At 45.9% G+C, this 18,248-nt stretch overlaps 2 protein-coding genes across 2 annotated transcripts in view; one reads left to right on the top strand and one right to left on the bottom strand.

Moving 5' to 3' along the window:
- Positions 1 to 1,262: 1,262 nt before the first annotated feature.
- On the top strand, positions 1,263 to 5,733 carry FAM136A (family with sequence similarity 136 member A). Its single transcript, XM_061155657.1, has 3 exons — positions 1,263 to 1,426; positions 2,308 to 2,448; positions 4,234 to 5,733. The coding sequence occupies exons 1-3, from the start codon at positions 1,298 to 1,300 to the stop codon at positions 4,420 to 4,422; spliced, it is 459 nt and encodes a 152-aa protein (XP_061011640.1). The 5' UTR covers positions 1,263 to 1,297; the 3' UTR covers positions 4,423 to 5,733.
- A 10,746-nt stretch (positions 5,734 to 16,479) lies between these two features.
- Positions 16,480 to 18,248, bottom strand: part of XDH (xanthine dehydrogenase) — a 59,641-nt gene continuing 57,872 nt past the window's right edge. Inside the window, exon 36 of the mRNA XM_061156313.1 lies at positions 16,480 to 16,998. Within this exon, the coding sequence (XP_061012296.1) occupies positions 16,948 to 16,998 (51 nt within the window). The 3' untranslated portion in view covers positions 16,480 to 16,947. The remainder of the gene's footprint in view (positions 16,999 to 18,248) is intronic.

Raw genomic sequence — 18,248 nt, 5'->3', positions numbered from 1 at the left:
ATCAGTCCTTCCAGTGAATAATATTCAGGACTGATTTCCTTTAGGATGGACTGGATGGATCTCCTTACAGTCCAAGGGACTCTCAAGAGTCTTCTCCAACACCATGGCTCAAAAGCATCCATTCTTTGGCACTCAGCTTTCTTTATAGTCCAACTCTCACATCCATACATAATTACTGGAAAAACCATAGCTTTGACTAGACAGATCTTTGTTGGCAAACTAATGTCTCTGCTTTTTAATATACTGTCTAGGTTGGTCATAGCTTTTCTTCCAAGGATCAAGTATCTTTTAGTCTCAAGGCTGCAGTCACCATCTGCAGTGATTTTGGAGCCCAAAAAAATAAAGTCTGACACTGTTTCCATTGTTTCCCATCTATTTGCCATGAAGGGATGGGACCAGATGCCATGATCTTAGTTTTCTGAATGTTGAGTTTTAAGCCAACTTTTTCACCCTCCTCTTTCACTTTCATCAAGAGGCTCTTTAGTTCTTCTTTGCTTTCTGCCATAACGGTGGGGTCATCTGCATATCTGAGGGTATTGATATTTTTCCCAGCAATCTTGATTCCAGCTTGTGCTTCATCCAGCCCAGCAGTTCTCATGATGTACTGTGCATATAAGTTAAATAAGCAGGGTGACATTATACAGCCTTGACGTAGGCCTTTCCTGATTTGGAACCAGTCTGTTGTTCCATGTACAGCTATAACTGTTGCTTCTTGACCTACATACAGATTTCTGAGGAGGCAGGTCAGGTGGTCTGGTATTCCCATCTCTTTTAAGAATTTTTCAGTTTGTTGTGATCCACACAGTCAAAGGCTTTGGCAAAGTCAATAAAGCAGAAGTAGATGTTTTTCTGGAATTCTCTTGCTTTTTCTATGATCCAACGGATGTTGGCAATTTGATCTCTGGTTCCTCTGCCTTTTCTAAATCCAGCTTGAACATCTGGAATTTCATGGTTCACGTACTGTTAAAGTCTGGCTTGGAGAATTTTGAGCATTACTTTACTTCAGTTTTTAAAAAATAAACAAAAATGAATTTAAAGAACTTTAAGAGAGGGGAACAGGGACCCAGACAGGTAAGGAGAAAGAACCGTTTGGCACTAACAGACGTGCGCAGACCTAGTAAAGACTCTCGCGGGGTGGGCGGGGACGCCGGGGGCGGGACCCCGGAGCGCGGCGGGAGCGGGCCGCCAGGGGTGCAGTTACTCCTCTCGGACGCTAGGGGGCGGCGTGGGCAAAGGAAGGGCGCGCGCAGTGACCCGGGAAGTGGCGACGAGGGGGCGGGCCCGTGCGCGGGAGTCCATGTGGGCGCCGGCGCAGCCGGGAACCGCGCGGGTCGCCATGGCGGAGCTGCAGCAGCAACTCCGGGTGCAGGAGGCGGTGGACTCCATGGTGAAGAGTCTGGAGAGGGAGAATATCCGGAAGATGCAGGTAGCGGGGCGGGAGCCGACCCGGGGTTGGGGGGAGCGAGTACGGTCCGGGATTTTCTGCGCTTTTCCGCAGCCGCCTCAGGATCCTTCCGCACCACTGCCTGCAGACCCGGGTCGGGGTGCCCCTGGGGTCGTCGCTGCGTCCTTGGAAGCACTGGTCACTCTTAGAACTGGAGCTTCGGCTGAGCGAATGAAATCTGTGCGCCCTCGCCACGCGCAAGGCCGTTTGCCCCCAGGCCAGGCGGGGGAGGGGGTGTCCCCTCGCCAGGGTTGAGAAGCCCCCTGGAGTAAGGTGTTCAGCCTCCCCCAGCTGCCCGTCTTGCGCGGCCGCTTCGCAGGTGAGCAGCCAGAGCCCGTCCAAAGAGCACCGCCAAGGTGAAGGACCGGAAAGGCGACAGTGCTCGGCCTCCTCAATGGCCTGGTCATGCTCGGCTCACGCACACTGCCTTACATGCTGTTCCGCTTTGATCCCCTGAAGGTTGTGCGGCTGTTGATCCCACTTCCCTAGCCGCCTGGTGGGTTTCGCTTGTAAAGGTGCCCCTGGAGTCGGTGGACCAGTTGCCCCCTGGTGGATGGTTACTAGATCGCTGACCTCTGAACCCTGTGGTTTAGGCACCTGGTTCTCAGAACTTGGCTCCATCTCATCCTCCGCCACCCTCCTTGTCCACCCAGCCTTCGGTTCAACAACTGTCAGTAAGCTAGCAGCAATGAAACATTGCTAGGTACCGAGGATAATGTTTCCGGTCGTGATTTTAAGCTCTTGGTGTCTGTTCTAAGGAGAGGTGCAGGTGTGACGCGCCTGCTAGCCTCTGCTGCACTCGGCGGTGGTCATCTCTGCCCGAAGGCTTTCCTGCCTCACCGGTCTCTGCCCTCCCCCCACAGGGCCTTATGTTCCGGTGCAGCGCCGCCTGTTGTGAGGAAAGCCATGCGTCCATGCAGCAAGTGCACCAGTGCATTGAGCGCTGCCATGCACCTCTGGCTCAAGCCCAGGCCCTGGTGACCAGCGAGTTGGAGAAGTTCCAGGTGAGGAATACCCCAGTCAGACCACTTCAGCCCTAGGTGTTGCTCTTTTGCAGATGACAAGCGTTGGTTCAGAATTCTTGGCTTTAGTGTCTTGTTTCTTTGTTAACATCTGTGACAGTCCTATGTCCAGCTAGTCTTTACAGGGTTTAAAATTTTGGAAAAAGTCCTAGAGGTTGAGTGCTGTAAGAATTTCCCATAGAAACAATGCAAAAGGGAATTCATGACCAAGAGCCTTATGCTTTTTTTTTTTTTCCCATAGACATCAAATATATGTATACTGTACAGTATAAGGCTTTGTAAAATATGTTAGTTCATTCTTACAATAGCAGAATCCCCAGGAAAGTGGAATAAGCCAGTCTTTAAAAGGTACAGGTTAGAGCAAGATCCTACCATCGTCTTTTGGTTTTTCCCACCCAGGATGCCCCTACTTGCTGTATCCAGAGGGCAGCTCCTGTGTCACTAAGGAGCAGTCCTTTACATGAAGCATTATTTTTGTTGACTCATTGATGCCTGACTCGCAAGCCTCTCTCAGGTCATTTAGAGCCTCCTCTCCCCCAACCGTGCCCCATATTTCTCTCTGGAGAAGCAAAGGGTGTCCTCAGCTTCCTTTTACTCCCTTCCTCTGGGTATACTTTCCTGAAACTTGGGTGAAAGAGGGCCCACTTCTGAATCAGTATTTCATAGCCTGGGATTCTGTTCATGTAGACAAATTTATATCCAATGTGAAACATTTTTATATTCTATATAAAATTCTTCAAAATGACTGGCACTGTAAAAGGATAACTTCTCCAAGATCATGAAACTCCAAAGGGTTTCTTTGTGTTTGACACTTTATTTTACAGGTCTTTCAAAGTTTGCTTCTTGAATTACTGTACAACTTTCTCTTCCATTCACTGTTCAGTCCTGTAATCAGATTTACTTATCCATTGCGCCAGGCCCACTCTTGCCACTCCCCTCCATGGGGCTGAATCCAATGGACATTTCTCATTCCTCATCTTACTCAGTCTACCTGCATCATTGACACAGTGGATCACTTTCCCCCTTCTTTAAAAATGTTCATTTGGCCACCAGGATAGCATAGCTCACTCTCCTGGTTGTGTTGTTTCCCACCCCCCTGACCCCCAGCTCCTTTCTTCTTCTCATTTACTGTCTTTTTTACTCTCTCCAACCTCTGAAGAGGACTGGAGCGCCCAGGGTTATGCTTGGACCTCAATCTAGTTCTGTAGTCTCATAGCAAATATTTGTATGCTGACAACTCCTGCATTCATATCTTTAGACCAGTTTCACTCCTTATCCAGATTCATATATCCAACTGTTTCCCCAACGTCTTCACTTATTTGTTTGTCCATCTCCGTCCACTGGAATATCAGTTCAGTGAAAGAAAGAGCTTTACCTGTTTCACTCATTGCTGTATTCCCCAACAGTAGAGTCCCTAGCACATGGTAGAAGCTCAATAAATATTTGTTGAATTGAGTATTTCTCTGTAGCTATGACAGATCTTATAAAATCAAGGTGTTTGAAAGTCTGTGTTGAGTAACAGTAGCCTCTAGTTCCTTCTTGCTTCCTGGAAGGGACTTCTTACAAGTTATTCGGTCATTCAGCTGCTTTCTAGTAATGCTTTGTCTGGGCCCTCATGGTGCCACCTTCTGTTTTAATCAGGACAATCTTGGTCAGTTCCACTATAGTGTCCCTTTAATTGATCCAGATAATACACGTCAAGCCAAAAGCGCTTGGCAGATGAAGGTCAACCTTTCAGTTTTTCTACCCTTTTCCTTCTTGCCACAGGACCGCCTGGCCCGGTGCACTATGTATTGCAATGACAAGGCCAGAGATTCAATAGATGCAGGGAGTAAGGAGCTTCAGGTGAAGCGGCAGCTGGAGACCTGCGTGACCAAGTGTGTGGATGACCACATGAACCTCATCCCAACCATGACCAGGAAGATGAAGGAGTCGCTCTCATCCATGGGGAAATAGCTGTCTGCTAGTGGCCATCAGGGCTGAGGGCAGGAATCGATTTAAAAGGAGGAATGGGGATTTGGGTCTTTTAAGGAGAGTTAAGGAATGAGGAAGTTAAGGATGACAGCAAGTCTAAGGCCTGTGTTTCTTTCCTCTGGACACTGGTTCCTTTGTGTTTCAATCCTAGAAAGTGAAATGGAAAAAAAATGGTGCTAAAATTTGGGTCACAGATAGCACAGGAGGTTTGTTGTGAGCCTGAATTTCATGTGGCAAGTACTTCTCCTGCCAATAGGGAGTCTCCCTTGTCCCAAACCAGGGCCCTCCAAGGTACCAGATTCTCCTACTGCACAGATACCAAGAGGCCGGCAGGTTCATGTAACCTGCTTATGGTCTAGTGGAATATGAAAAGAGGTGTTTCTATTTGTTGCCCACCTGCTGTTTACCAGAAGGATCACTACAACATTTTCCACAAACTAATAAAATCCATGCAGTCACTAATGTCGAAAGGGGCAGGGGGCTTTAGGGGGTTTGTTTTGCTTGTTTTTCTTTTATAGACAAGGGCATGACGTTAAGATGTAAAGCTGGGAGAGGCAGTTCGGATAAAAACTTTGAAAGGGTCCCTGCAGGTACTCATGTCTCCATCAAGATGTGGATGTGTGTTTCTTAAAATTCTCACACATTACATCATTCAGCCTGGAGACCCTGCAAAAATGTAAGAAGCGATATCACACTGGTAAGGGAAGCAAGTGTTCCCTCTCACTGGCAGCCATGGTGGGCCCTGAGGCCGCCTGCAGCAGAATCAGCCAAGCGACAAGACAATCTTACAGTGACACTCGGCCTTGAACGGAAACAGGATTTTGACAGTATTATATGCTCATATTCAGGAACAAACAGTGAAAGAGGAACTATTAGCTACTTAAATAAGAGGGTTGTGAAGTATGGGCTTTGGAAAAATCTGTTTTTCATGAAACAGAATGAAAGCCTAAACCCAGTGTTGCTTACTTTGCCCCCTGAAATAACACAGCTTTGTTGAGACAATCCCCTGGCAACAAAAAAGTCAAGGGAGGAAAAGTAAGCAACTCGGGGATGAACTGTGGCTCCTTTAGAGCGATAAAGGGACTGCCCTCCATTACCAAATACCACTTTTGCCAGGGCCTTTGCTACATGTGTTGTTCTTGCCCCAGTTCTGGCCCCTTATCATTTTGATAAGGACCTTGTTTTTTTTTTTACCAACTTAGTACTTGAAATGATAATGTCTGTTTGCTGTTTCAAGACTGTGATATATTTTCCTAGTGGTTTGGTTTTCAAAATAAATAAGACTTAATTTTCTTTCACTATTGTGTTTTTTCCCTTATATCTGGACAGTGAATATACAACTTTGTCAGGATACTTCTCTTTGTAATGTGTGAAATAAATTTAAGATGTCCCAGGGAGTGAAAAATCTGTTATAGTCTGGGTGCTTATAGATGAGAACTTTGAGGACATACTAGAACACTGCGAATGTAAGTCTGTTAATGTAAAAAGACAAACCGGAACGCTGAAAAATTCAATATGCTCGTCAGGTCTCTCGCTTCCACCGTGGAACTAGGCAGGTGGCCCTGCACGTCCCATGCCCCTCGGTCAGTTGTCTGTGTTTGCCTTATTCTCATTCAGAGGCTGTTACTCTACCCAAGAGCTCACATATCCTACCGTTAAGAAGACAAGGTTACACCTCAGGAGAAAAGCTGGCTGTTCTCAACGGCTCCTTGCAGGAGGTCTCTGGCCTCCAAGGTTCATCCTTTCCATTTCCTCTGCCTGAAGAGCCCTCTGGCCATGCCCAGCCCTCTGGCCATGCCCAGCCCTCTAACTTCTACGCATTAGAGGCAGGCATGATAAGTGCTCTCCAAAGATGTGCTCACCCTAATCCCTGGATCCTGTAAATACACTGCCTTGCAAGACACTAGGGACTTCACAGATGTTAATTAGGTTACAGGCCTGAAAATGGGTTGATTAGCCTGGATTTCTTTGAGCCCATTTTTTTGGAGGGAGGAGGGGGCAAGAATATTGGGGTGGGTTGCCATTCCCTTCTCCAGGAGATCTTCCCGACCCAGGGATTGAACCCGGGTCACCCACATTGTAGGCAGACACTTTACCGTCTGAGCCACCAGGGAAGTGAAAAAGTTGGCTTAAAGCTCAACATTCAGAAAACTAAGATCATGGCATCTGGTCCCATCACTTCATGGAAAATAGATGGGGAGACAGTGGAAACAGTGTCAGACTTTATTTTTTTGGACTCCAAAATCACTGCAGATGGTGATTGCAGCCATGAAATTAAAAGACGCTTACTCCTTGGAAGGAAAATTATGACCAACCTAGATAGCATATTAAAAAGCAGAGACATTACTTTGCCAACAAAGATCTGTCTAGTCAAGGCTATGGTTTTTCCAGTGGTCATGTATAGATGTGAGAGTTGGACTGTAAAGAAAGCTGAGCGCTGAAGAACTGATGTTTTTGAACCATGGTGTTGGAGAAGACTCTTGAGAGTCCCTTGGACTGCAAGGAGATCCAACCAGTCCATCCTGAAGGAGATCAGTCCTGGGTGTTCATTGGAAGGACTGATGCTGAAGCTGAAACTCCAATACTTTGGCCACCTCATGCGAAGAGCTGACTCATTGGAAAAGACCCTGATGCTGGGAGGGATTGGGGGCAGGAGGAGAAGGGGACAACAGAGGATGAGATGGCTGGATGGCATCACCGACTCGATGGGCATGAGTTTGAGTGGACTCTGGGAGTTGGTGATGGGCAGGGAGGCCTGGTGTGCTGCGATTCATGGGGTCGCAAAGAGTCAGACACGACTGAGCGACTGAACTGAACTGAGCCTGGATTACCTAAGTGGGCCTGATTTAATCAATTTCCCTAGCTGAGGTCAGAAGAGATGAGGTAGAAGTTAGTTTCAAAGCATGAGAGGATTCAACCCCCACTGCTGGGGGGTGGATATGGGGCACATGGAAGGTGTGAGGAGGGATGGGAGTGGCTGCTAGGAGCAAACACAGACCCCCAGCTGACAGCTGACAAGGAATCAGGACCTCGGTCCTACCACAACAAGGAACTGAATCCAGCTGACAATTTGAAAGCAGATGCATCTAAGGAGCCTCCAGAAAGGAACACAGCCCTGCCAACACCTTAATTGTGACCCTGTGCAACTAAGCGAAGGACCCTGCAGCGCCACACATAGCTGACCTACAGAACTGTGTGATGATAACTCCTGGCAACTCCAGTATGTAGGACAGTATGATTAATTATTGTCACCATGCTGTACATTACCAAATGTAGTTTTAACGCACTAAATTTGTGGTAATTTGTTATGGAAGCAATAGGAAACATACCATCCTTTAGCACCATCATTCATACAAATACCAGTTCCATGAAGCCTTCTCTGGTTTCTCCATCTATAGGTGTATCCACTGTTAAGTCTCAGAGCATTCTGCCCCCGAGCCTCCTCAGCCATTGCCATGGTCCACCTGGGTCATATAATTATGGTTATTGACATAGGTCATATTTCTCCTACTAGATGATGTGATACTCAGGGCAGTCACTTCAGTCCTGTCCGACTCCTTGTGACTCTATGGACTACCCCGCCAGGTTCTTCTGCCCACGGGATTCTCCAGGCAAGAATACTGGAGCAGGCTGCCATGCCTTCCTCCAGGGGATCTTCCCAACCCAGGGATCGAACCCACATCTCTTACATCTCCTGCATTGGCAGGTGGGTTCTTTACCACCAGTGCCACCTGGGAAGCCCACTCGGGGCAGCATCTGAGCCTTATTCATCTTTTATTTTCCTTCTAGGGAGTAGCACATATCTCATATGTAGACTGCTAAATTTTTCTTGGAAAGGATGTTTCACAACTTGTATGGCTGGTTATTGTTTAATAAGATGAATTGCTGTGACAATGAAGAATTGAAAAATGGACCTAGAAATATTTGTGACTATAGAAAAGAAGAGCTGATGGATGATGGATACTGACAGCAGAAGAAAATGAGAAGGGACGACAGGTAGACAAATCTGGGGAAGGGGACGACAGAGGAGGAGATGGCTGGACGGCACCACCAACTCAATGGACATGAGTTTTAGCAAACTCCGGGAGTTGGTGATGGACAGGGAGGCCTGGCGTGCTGCATTCCATGGGGTCGCAAAGAGTCGGACACAACTGAGTGACTGAACTGAACTGAATCAGCATGAACAAGCAGAAAGTTACATCACTGATGAAGGGACAAGATAAAGCCTCAGGAAAATTACCTAAATGAAGTGGAGATAGGCAACCTGCTAGAGAAAGAATTAAGAATACTGATAATGAAGATGGTTCAGGATCTTGGAAAAAGAGTGGAGGCAAAGATTGAGAAAATGCAAGAAATGTTTACCAAAGACCTAGAAGAACTAAAGAACAAACAGAGATACACTAGAAGGAATCAATAGCAGAATAACTGAGGCAGAAGAACAGATAAATGATCTGGAGAACAGAATGGTGGAAATCACTGCCACAGAACAGAATATAGAAGAAAAAGGAAAAGAAATGAAGACAACCTAAGAGACCTCTGGGACAACATTAAATGCATCAACATTTGCATCATAGGGGTCCCAGAAGGAGAGAGAAAGGACCTGAGAAAACATTTAAAGAGATAATAGCTGTAAACTTCCCTAACTGGGAAAGGATATAGTCAACCAAGTCCAGGAAGCACAGAGTCCCAGGCAGGATAAACCCAAGGAGGAACACACTGAAACCCATAGTAATTAAACTGACAAACATTAAAGGCAGAAATAAAATATTAAAAGCAACAAGGGAAAAATGACAATATACAAGGGAACTCCCATCAGGCTATCAGCTGATTTCTCAACAGAAACTCTACAAGCCAGAGGGAATGGCATGATATATTTAGTGATGAAAGGGAAGAATCTACAACCAAGAATACTCTACCCAGCAAGACTCTCCTTCAGATTTGATGGAGAGGTCAAAAGCTTTCCAGACAAGCTAAAGGTACCACCAAACCAGCTTTACAACAAATGCTACAGGAACTTCTCTAGGCAGAAACAAGAAGGAAGAGAGCTGCCTACAGAAAATAAATCCAGAACAATTTAAAAAGCAGTAATAGGATCATATATATTGATAACTACCTTAAATGTAAATGGATTAAATGCACCAACCAAAAAATATAGACCAGCTGAGCAGATGAAAACATGTGCATGTATGCACTTCTGCTCCGCACATCAGTCTACTTGACCCCCCAAATTGTATGTAATTATTTTATATTGTTAGGATAATCATGTTCCCACTATGGCTTGCAACTGTAACTATCTTTTATTTTTGGTCTGGCTATTGATTGTGAAAACTTATAAACATCTTTTACTGTTGTGATTATGTAACTATTACTCACTTAAAACCATTGTATCATGATTGGTCAACCGAAAAATAATAGAATTCTATATCACCAAAACTACCATTTAATAGAAAAACCTGTAATCACTTTTTAAAATCCAAATGCATATCAGAATTATCTTGGAATTTTTTGAAAAATACAGATGCCCAGGTATTGCTTTTTTTCACCAGAAATGTTTTTAATGAGCAGCCATGTTTAAAAACAACTGGACTGTATGAGGATCTTTTTCCTTTTATCTAGATTGCATCACTTCTTCCATCTCATATTCAGCGCTCCCATTTCACTTAATTCATGTTTTCCAATTTCTTCATCTCTTCTTCTTCTTTTTTTTTTTGATGTTCTTTCTCATGTCTTTGCCAAGCATAGTAGAAAAGCTCTTGTATGTAAATAATATGTATAATATATATATTTTAGAAAACATGACTTTTTGCCTAACTAAAAAATTTATGACATTTTGATTCCACTTGTTTGACAGTGTGAATAGGATGCTAGATTTCTAATTAAAAAAAAAAATATGGAACAAGCAACAAAGGTTTACTGTATAGCACAGGGAACCATAGTCAATGTCTGGTAGTAACATATAGTGAAAAATAATGTAAAAAATAAGATATGGCATATGTATAACTGAATCACAAAAAAAAATTCTATTTTGAAATTTAGTAATGTTTATATTATTTCCAGTTTTTCTAAATGTCCTATGGACATCTGATAACAAGGTTTGAGATACAAAACTTTAAATATATTTATATAGGATGTAAGATTAATATAAATTAATATAAGTAGAACTCTATTAATTTAAATTATTAATGCATCATTCAAGATGCTCCTATTCTTATTTTTTATACACTTGGTAAAATATTCTCAGAGAAATGTTAATATGTCTCACTATGATTGTATTTTTTTCTTTTCCCTTCTATTTCTTCTGATTTTTGCTTTAGGTATCTCTGTTTCTTTATTGTTAGGTGTCAAATGGTTTTATGGTGTCTGTCTTCTTTGTGAATTGTACCTTTTATCATTAAAAATATCCATCTTTGTTTCATTTAAAAATACATTTAATTTTTAGAAAAGAAGCAAATACTAATAGAATGGAGCACACCTCCATCTCCTCCTCCAGCCCCACGGTCGCCCTCTCCTGGCAGACTGTAGCAGAGGGCACAGACGGAGCAAGAATGCAGTTTTACACCGTTTCGCCCCAGCTTTATTGAGCAGAGAGAAGAGTTATTGTGGAGCTGAAGGAGTTGCTTAATAACTGGAACACATATAAAGTAATGGAAATATCTATATTTAAATAAAATAAGAGAACCATCTTAAATTTAAAATATCTGTTATAGGAAAAGAGTGTCACAGGCAGATAGATAACCAAATACTTATTTTAAATAGAAACCATTTTATTCTTCTTGAATAAAGGAACAAATGAATGGCTAAATGAGTGGATTAAGCTGGGTGGGTGAGTAACTGACAAAGCCCTCCTAGAGGTTTCCATCAGCCCATCATAGGAACTTATTTTCACAGAGTTTACATATAGAGTTTGTCTCAGTAAGATGTTAGTGATCAGTCTAGATTCTCAAATGCTTTAATCACCACAAGTAATTTCTATACACAGTATTTAGTTCTGGTTGCAGTCATGGAAAAGAAGAGCTATTTCATGAAAAGTGTTTTGGATATATCTGTGTTTTTCTCACAGAATCATAGGACGATACCTTGGTCTGGTCTATTAGTCATGTTTTGAGGGTTGTATTTATAATCAGATACACTTTTGTGTAATTGTCTCAATACATAGAAATGCTTTAAGAAACTATAGCATGTGTATATTATCTATAGGGAAACAGATCACCAGCCCAGGTGGGATGCATGAGACAAGTGCTCGGGCCTGGTGCACTGGGAAGACCCAGAGGAATCGGGTGGAGAGGGAGGTGGGAGGGGGTATCGGGATGGGGAATACGTGTAAATCTATGGCTGATTCATGTCAATGTATGACATGACAAAACCCACTGCAATGTTGTAAAGTAATTAGCCTCCAACTAATAAAAATAAATGAAAAAAAAAAGAAACTATAGCATGAAATAATTATATTGGTTTGATAAAGGACTGGAAGCAGGTATTAAAGTTGAGTGCCTTCATTTATAATTTTGTTGCAGGAAGGGCAATTTCCCATGCTGAGATAGAGACCTCATGGGTGTCCATTTGGAAACAATAATTTCTTGCAGGAGTGGTATGATTATCCAAGCTTATTTTACAGATGAAAAGAGGAAGGCTCAGAGAAGCTAACTGGCCTGCCCACCCTCAGTTCCTAAACAGCCAAGTGCTGCCTGAGGCATGTTGGTACCACTGCCTAGGATGGGTGCTCAGTCCAGCCTCCCCCCCCAGCACAGCACACAGCCAGGGGGACCCCAGGGAATCCACATCTCATGGGAAGAACACAGGGCCCATGCATGGGTCAGTTCAACACTTGATGATTAGGACAACTGGCTGCACAGAGGAAGGACCCCGGTCCCCACTCCAGCTAGGCTCTGATGGAGATGGGGAGGCAGGGGGACGGGGCAGCAAGCCACAAGCTGCCGGATTCCCAGAAACACACTCTGTGCTCCTGGGCTGGTGTTCTGAGCACATCAGGGTAAGTGGAGAAGCCTGGGCACCGCCACCCCTAAGCCTCCTCCCCCAACATTCAGGGCTCTCTCTCAGGGAAGATTTCTGAGTGAGAGATTCCAGGTATGGGGCGCCAGCCATCACAGAAGCACAGTGGAGAGCCCTGCCACCTTCCACCCTGGTGAGAGATCTGTGCTGGGAGTGAGGAGCGTGGTAGAGGAGGTCAGGTTGGAACAGAGGAGGCAGGCAGGGATGTGAGAGCATTTCTCATGGCCACTGGAGCAAGTTGATCCTGGGCATAAAATGGTCCCTCCCTCTGTTGGGATTACATCTCCCCCTCCAGGCAGTCCTCATGGGTGGCTCCCTCCAGTGTGGCCACAACTGGTATCCTTGCCCGAACACTGGAGGACATGTAACTCGCTCTCATCCCCTTCTCCTTGCTGCTCTGTGCCTCGGGCTGATCCAAACACAGCCTCTCAAGCAGCTCTCCGGATTGGGTCTCTGAGTGCACCCTGTGAAGCTCCCCCTCTCCTGGCCTAGTGAGGGGAAACCCTGCCTCACACACAATCTTTCTCTCTTTCTCTCCTCCTTCCTCCCTCCTTCCCTTCTCTTCATCAGAGAGGACATACATCTTGCCCTCTTCAAAGATCTTCAGACATCCTTTCCCTCCAGTCTCTCAAACTCTCTATTTCATTTCTTGATTCCCTGAGGTAGGTCATGAGCTAAAAGCGGCAAAGTCAGTTTCAGCCATCCCTCCTGCAAGTCTCGCATAGGTTACTTAGGCCCTCATTTGGAACAAGGGGATGTTTCACACTGTTTGGTCCCACCTGGAGGGCTTCAGAAGGATTCTCGTTGCAGCATCCTATCCTAGAGCACAGATGAGTGAGGTATGAGTCCCTTCCGGCCACAGGGCTTGTCCTGGGCTCCAAGCTCTCCATATCTTCTTCCCACCCACACGACTAGATTTCTAGCATGTCCCCCACAATCTGAGGTTGCCTAAGAGAAGGCTCACTCCGCTAGTGGGTGCACGATTTAGTTTAAAGCACCTGGACCAGGATTCAGGCAGTCTTGTCATAAGCCTGTCTCTCTCACGAAAGGGCTGTGGGACCCTAGACAAATTAGTTACCCTCTCAGGGTTTATGATTCTCAGCTCTTAAACAAAAAGCTTGAGTCTGATGGTTCCCAGGGCCTTTCCAGTTCTAGGATGTGAATTGGTCCAGAGGACTGTGCAAGGTCAGGGCCAGGCCCATTCTAGGACAGAGATGACGCCCAAACCCTCTGGGTAGTTCCTGACATTTCCATTCCGTCTGGTGGGCTGCTCTGTATCAGGTGACACAATTGTCCCAGGATCTGTCTCCTGCCTTGGGATCATGCTCTCCCCCAAACCAGAACAAAGACAAGGACAAGTCCCTGAGCCTGGGGGCTCCAGGGTGACTTCAAGCCTCAGCAGATCAAGGAACCTGTGTGTTTCAAAGAGCTTTGTCCCAGGACCTAAAATAGGCAGCGGCAGGAATGGTCCAGGCTCCCCCTCCACTAAAGATAAAAATATCATGGGCTCAGGGATGTTCCCAGTTGTAAATCAGTCAGCTAGGACAATTTCTGCCCTTATCCCTTGCCCGGAGTTCCTCCTACAACCCATCCATCCTGTCCTCCTGTCCTGGCTTCCCAGCCACCTTAACTGGAGTAGAAGGAAGTTTTCAGCTGCCTCTGACAACAGTCCACAACTTGGCCAAGTCATCGTGAGAGTCCTAAGCTGCCCAAAGTACAGATGAATAGATAGGCATTCGGGGGCCTCCACCAACCTCTGGGAGCCAGGGTAGCATGGGTCCACTCTGACAGGCAGAGCGACACCCAGTATAAGCCAGGTTTCCCCAGTCGCATGGCCCAGTCGCAGCCTGTTTTCCAGGAGTCAATGCCCATGAGCAATCCCTCTGCACAGCTATGGGTAGGACTTGTTTTTCATGTTGTTACAGAGATTAAAGTGCTACCTCCCAAGGCCCCTGGGATGATTAAATGAGATTTCATAAGTAAAACGGCTTCCCAGGTGGTTCAGAGGTAAAGAATCCACCTACCAATTCAGGAGATGCAGGAGCCTCAGGTGCAATCCCTGGGTCCAGACGAGCCCCTGGAAGAGGAAATGGCAACCCACTCCAGTATTCTTGCCTGGAAAATCCCATGCAGAGAGGAGCCTGGTGGGTTACAGTCCATGGGGTCACAAAGAATCAGACACAGCTGAGCACACACGTACGAGCAAAATGTGAAAACCGGCACCTGGCAAGTTGCAGATACTAAAAGTAAGAGCTGCCTTGCCCCGCCAGCGGTTTACCGGAAGCGCAGACTCCCACAGCTGACCCCCGTCTTCTGAGCTCCTTTGAGATTTTTGTCAGTCTGACACCCTAAGTCAGCTTCCAATCCGGCTCTTGAAGAGAACTTTGAAGGTGTCCGGCCTACTCTGAGACACTAAATACGCTGCCTAGAATCTAACCCGCAGCAGACGGCCATGCTGCTGGGCCCGCTGGAGGGCATGGTCTCACGTCTGGTCTTCCACCGCCCCCTGCCGGCTGCCGTGTGATACTGCAGGCAATGCTGGCATCCCAGGCCCACAGACCCTCAAGGTGAAGCGGTTTACAGAGGAAGACAGCAAGCCAAGGCCAGGTGTCTGAGGAGGGCAACGGCTTGGAACTGCACAATGACTTATAGCTCACAGAGCGCTTGCCTGTTTGATTTTCACGACCACCCTGCCTTGCCTCTGTTCCTAAGCTCAGAAGGGAATTCACGGTCACTGTTCAGCCCTGATAGCCTCACTATTAACAGCTGACCTGTCTCAGTTTCAGGCCAAGTCCTATACCCTAACCATACCCTGATAGAATGTTCCAGAAAACCAATGAAACAGACCTGTGCAGATCTCAGTGCAAATACTGGTGTTATTTCTAAAGCGCTTCAGTTTTAACCACGCTGTAAACAATCCAGAATATTCAGAGGAAAGGAATTTTGTAGGGAAGTGCATGTGTGTATGTGTGTGCACGTGTGAGTTTGGTATGTGCATTCCCTAGCAATGCAGACCGGTTAATATATGGCAGATGTCAGCATCTGTCATGATGATGATGATTAATAAGCATTTCTCACATGCCAACCAGCGGACAGTTTCATTTACTAGTAACATCAAGAACCGGGCTCAAATGCATGGTTTCCACAGTCCTTCCAGGCCAGAACCGTGGACCCCATCCAGTAGAACATTGGATATTCACAGAGTGAAGGCACATGACCTGGCGACACTGTCCATCAGCAGCAGATAGTGATGAAATCACCCGTCAGAGCCAGCAGAGGGAACACCTGCCTTTCTCCTGTTCTCTTTTCAACTCGGGGGAATCTAAACCCAGACAGCACATCAGAGTAAAGGAGTCATGTCTCTGAGCCCTGCAGATCTCTTAAATAACTGGCGTTTTCAGGTCATATATTTATAGGCTTTTGGATCTGAAGAAGACCTTAAGAGAGTATTCCAGTCCAATCCTTTCATTTTGCAGTAAAATGAAGCACAGAAAAGGGAAGTGGCAGTCTAAGGTCACAAAGACAAACAGCTGGGATGAGAACTCAGGGTCCTTGGCTGTTTTTCCTCCAGCTGACTTTAGTTCGAGTAGCCTCATTTTTAGATGGGAACTACTGGCTTCAGTTGAAAATTTTTAAGCTCAATCATTTCTTAAAGCACAGAGGAAGAGGAAGAAACCGGCACATTGTAGGTACTGAATAATTGGGTTGGTTGGCTTTTGCTTTTATGGATTAATCTTACTTTATGCAACTTAAGAAGATTAAATTCATGGGGCTTTCCTGGTGGTCCTAAGACTGCACTCTCAATGCAGGGAACCTGGGTTCGATCCCTGGTTAGGGGACTAGATCCCACGCAGCAACTAAAAGATCCCGTGTATCACAACCAAGACTCGGTACAGCCAAATAAGTAAATAAAAAAAAAATTTTTTTTAAATGAAGACAATTCAAGTAATGAATTTCTCTCTTTATTCTCTCCAATGAAGTGGTCAGAGGTTTGAATTGCACCCCGCTGTCCCAATGCAAATCTGAGTGTGGATCTGAGGTTATAATATGATGTTTATTGAATCAAAGGAAAAGCTTTTTGAGGAAGACACACAGACTTAGAGTAACTCTGTTTTAAGCTTCTGGAGGCATGTGAGAATCTTCTTTGAAGGAAAGACGCTGTCAACACTTAAGCATATACAAGCTGTCCAGGGAGTTAGGACACAGCACAAATACTTCCTACACCTATTTCAAATACGTGATTAAAACAGACATGAAATGATGCTAATTGCCTATTAGCCATTTGGGCCTATTAGTTTTGAATTTGCTCATCATCATGATTATAAATCACATTTTTATCAAAATCTTCCAATCCATTCAATGTTCTTCCAACCACCATCCTGAGGAATAACACCTCTGTCATCCTGAGACTTTCACAGATTCATGTTCTGCAGGGCAAGTTCCACCTTCCATGGAATCCCCAGGGTAGCATAAGAAGACTCCTGTGGGGCTGCTTCTTCAGACCCTCAGAGACCAGGGTTTACAGTTTTCTGGTACACAAGTGACACACTAGGAAGGAACAATGGAGAACTGATTGAAGGGTCTTCCTACAGCTCAGGGCTCTGTGCCACATCCCATCACTGCCAACCACCACCCCAAGACCAAACACCACTCTGCAGTCCCGGCTGTGGGGAATGCCTCCAGGGCAGGACCCCATAATATCCTGGTCGTTCATTAATTTCCACTGTATGTTTCCATGTGTCAAGCACTGTGGCAGACTCTGGGGATACAGGGATGACCAGATACAGAAGTGGTCCTTTCTCACAAGGCACTCACAGTCCTTCAAAAGCCCAGCTGGCTCATGGATCAGCTGCTCATGAAAATCCGTAGCAGGGATTTTAAATCACTGCTGTGTTGCAGCATAACCAAGGCACTTGGGTTAGAATCATTGCTTGAGTCCGGGGCCTCAGAGGGAGGGGCTCATCAGATCACTGACTTCTGCATCAGATCACTGACTTCTGCATCAGATGGTTTGCAAGGAGCTAACTTTGCCATTTCTGTGAGCTTACTGGGAACCATGCAGCAGCTCTCCTCTCAGAGGAGGTGGGTTTGGGTTACTGTCAGCCCCGAGGCCATGGTGGGAAGGGTCTGGGCTACAGCGAGGTTGCTGCACAGTTGTAGGCATCCTTGCTGCCTGGGAGCCCCGCATATGGTCTGTGTGTGTCTCACCCTGAAGCTAAAGCTATTGCAAAACCTGAAGGGCCGCCTGACTGGAGACCCCTCCGCCTCCCTCACCCTCTGTGCTGACTGCAGATCTGCCTGCCCCCAGGGACTCTCCTGTACCTTCCCCCTCTGAAACCCAAAATTATCACATTTCCTATCAAATGCCCAGGAGGAGATCCAACTTGGGTGTCGGGAAGAATCTGGTTCTGCTAACTCAACAGAGGCTGCAAAAGCCATTGGAGAGTGAGTGCAAGGCCCACTCAGCCCAGCTCAGAGACAGGGCTACTTCTGAGGCTCCGACAGTGGACGAATCTGTCCTGGCACAGTCTCCTTTCACCAGGCATTGTCCCCCACAAGTATCACACACAGGGACCTCCCCAAATGATTCCAGAGACCATGGAGTTCACTGCTACACACACCTCCAAGGCAGTAACCAGTCACCACACAGGGCAATCGGCTGGTGTCCGAAAAGGCTGCAATGTCTTCCAGGGCACCTACGCATCCCCGGTATCAGCATGGCACAGGGTCATCACAGAACAAATGTGCTCCATCTCACAAATTCATTTTTTTCCCTCTCCATCTCCTTAGTACCTCAC

The sequence above is a fragment of the Dama dama genome, chromosome 11 (assembly GCF_033118175.1).
Source record: "Dama dama isolate Ldn47 chromosome 11, ASM3311817v1, whole genome shotgun sequence".
In the NCBI taxonomy this organism is placed as follows: Eukaryota; Metazoa; Chordata; class Mammalia; order Artiodactyla; family Cervidae; genus Dama; species Dama dama.
This window is presented reverse-complemented; position numbering and strand designations above follow the sequence as displayed.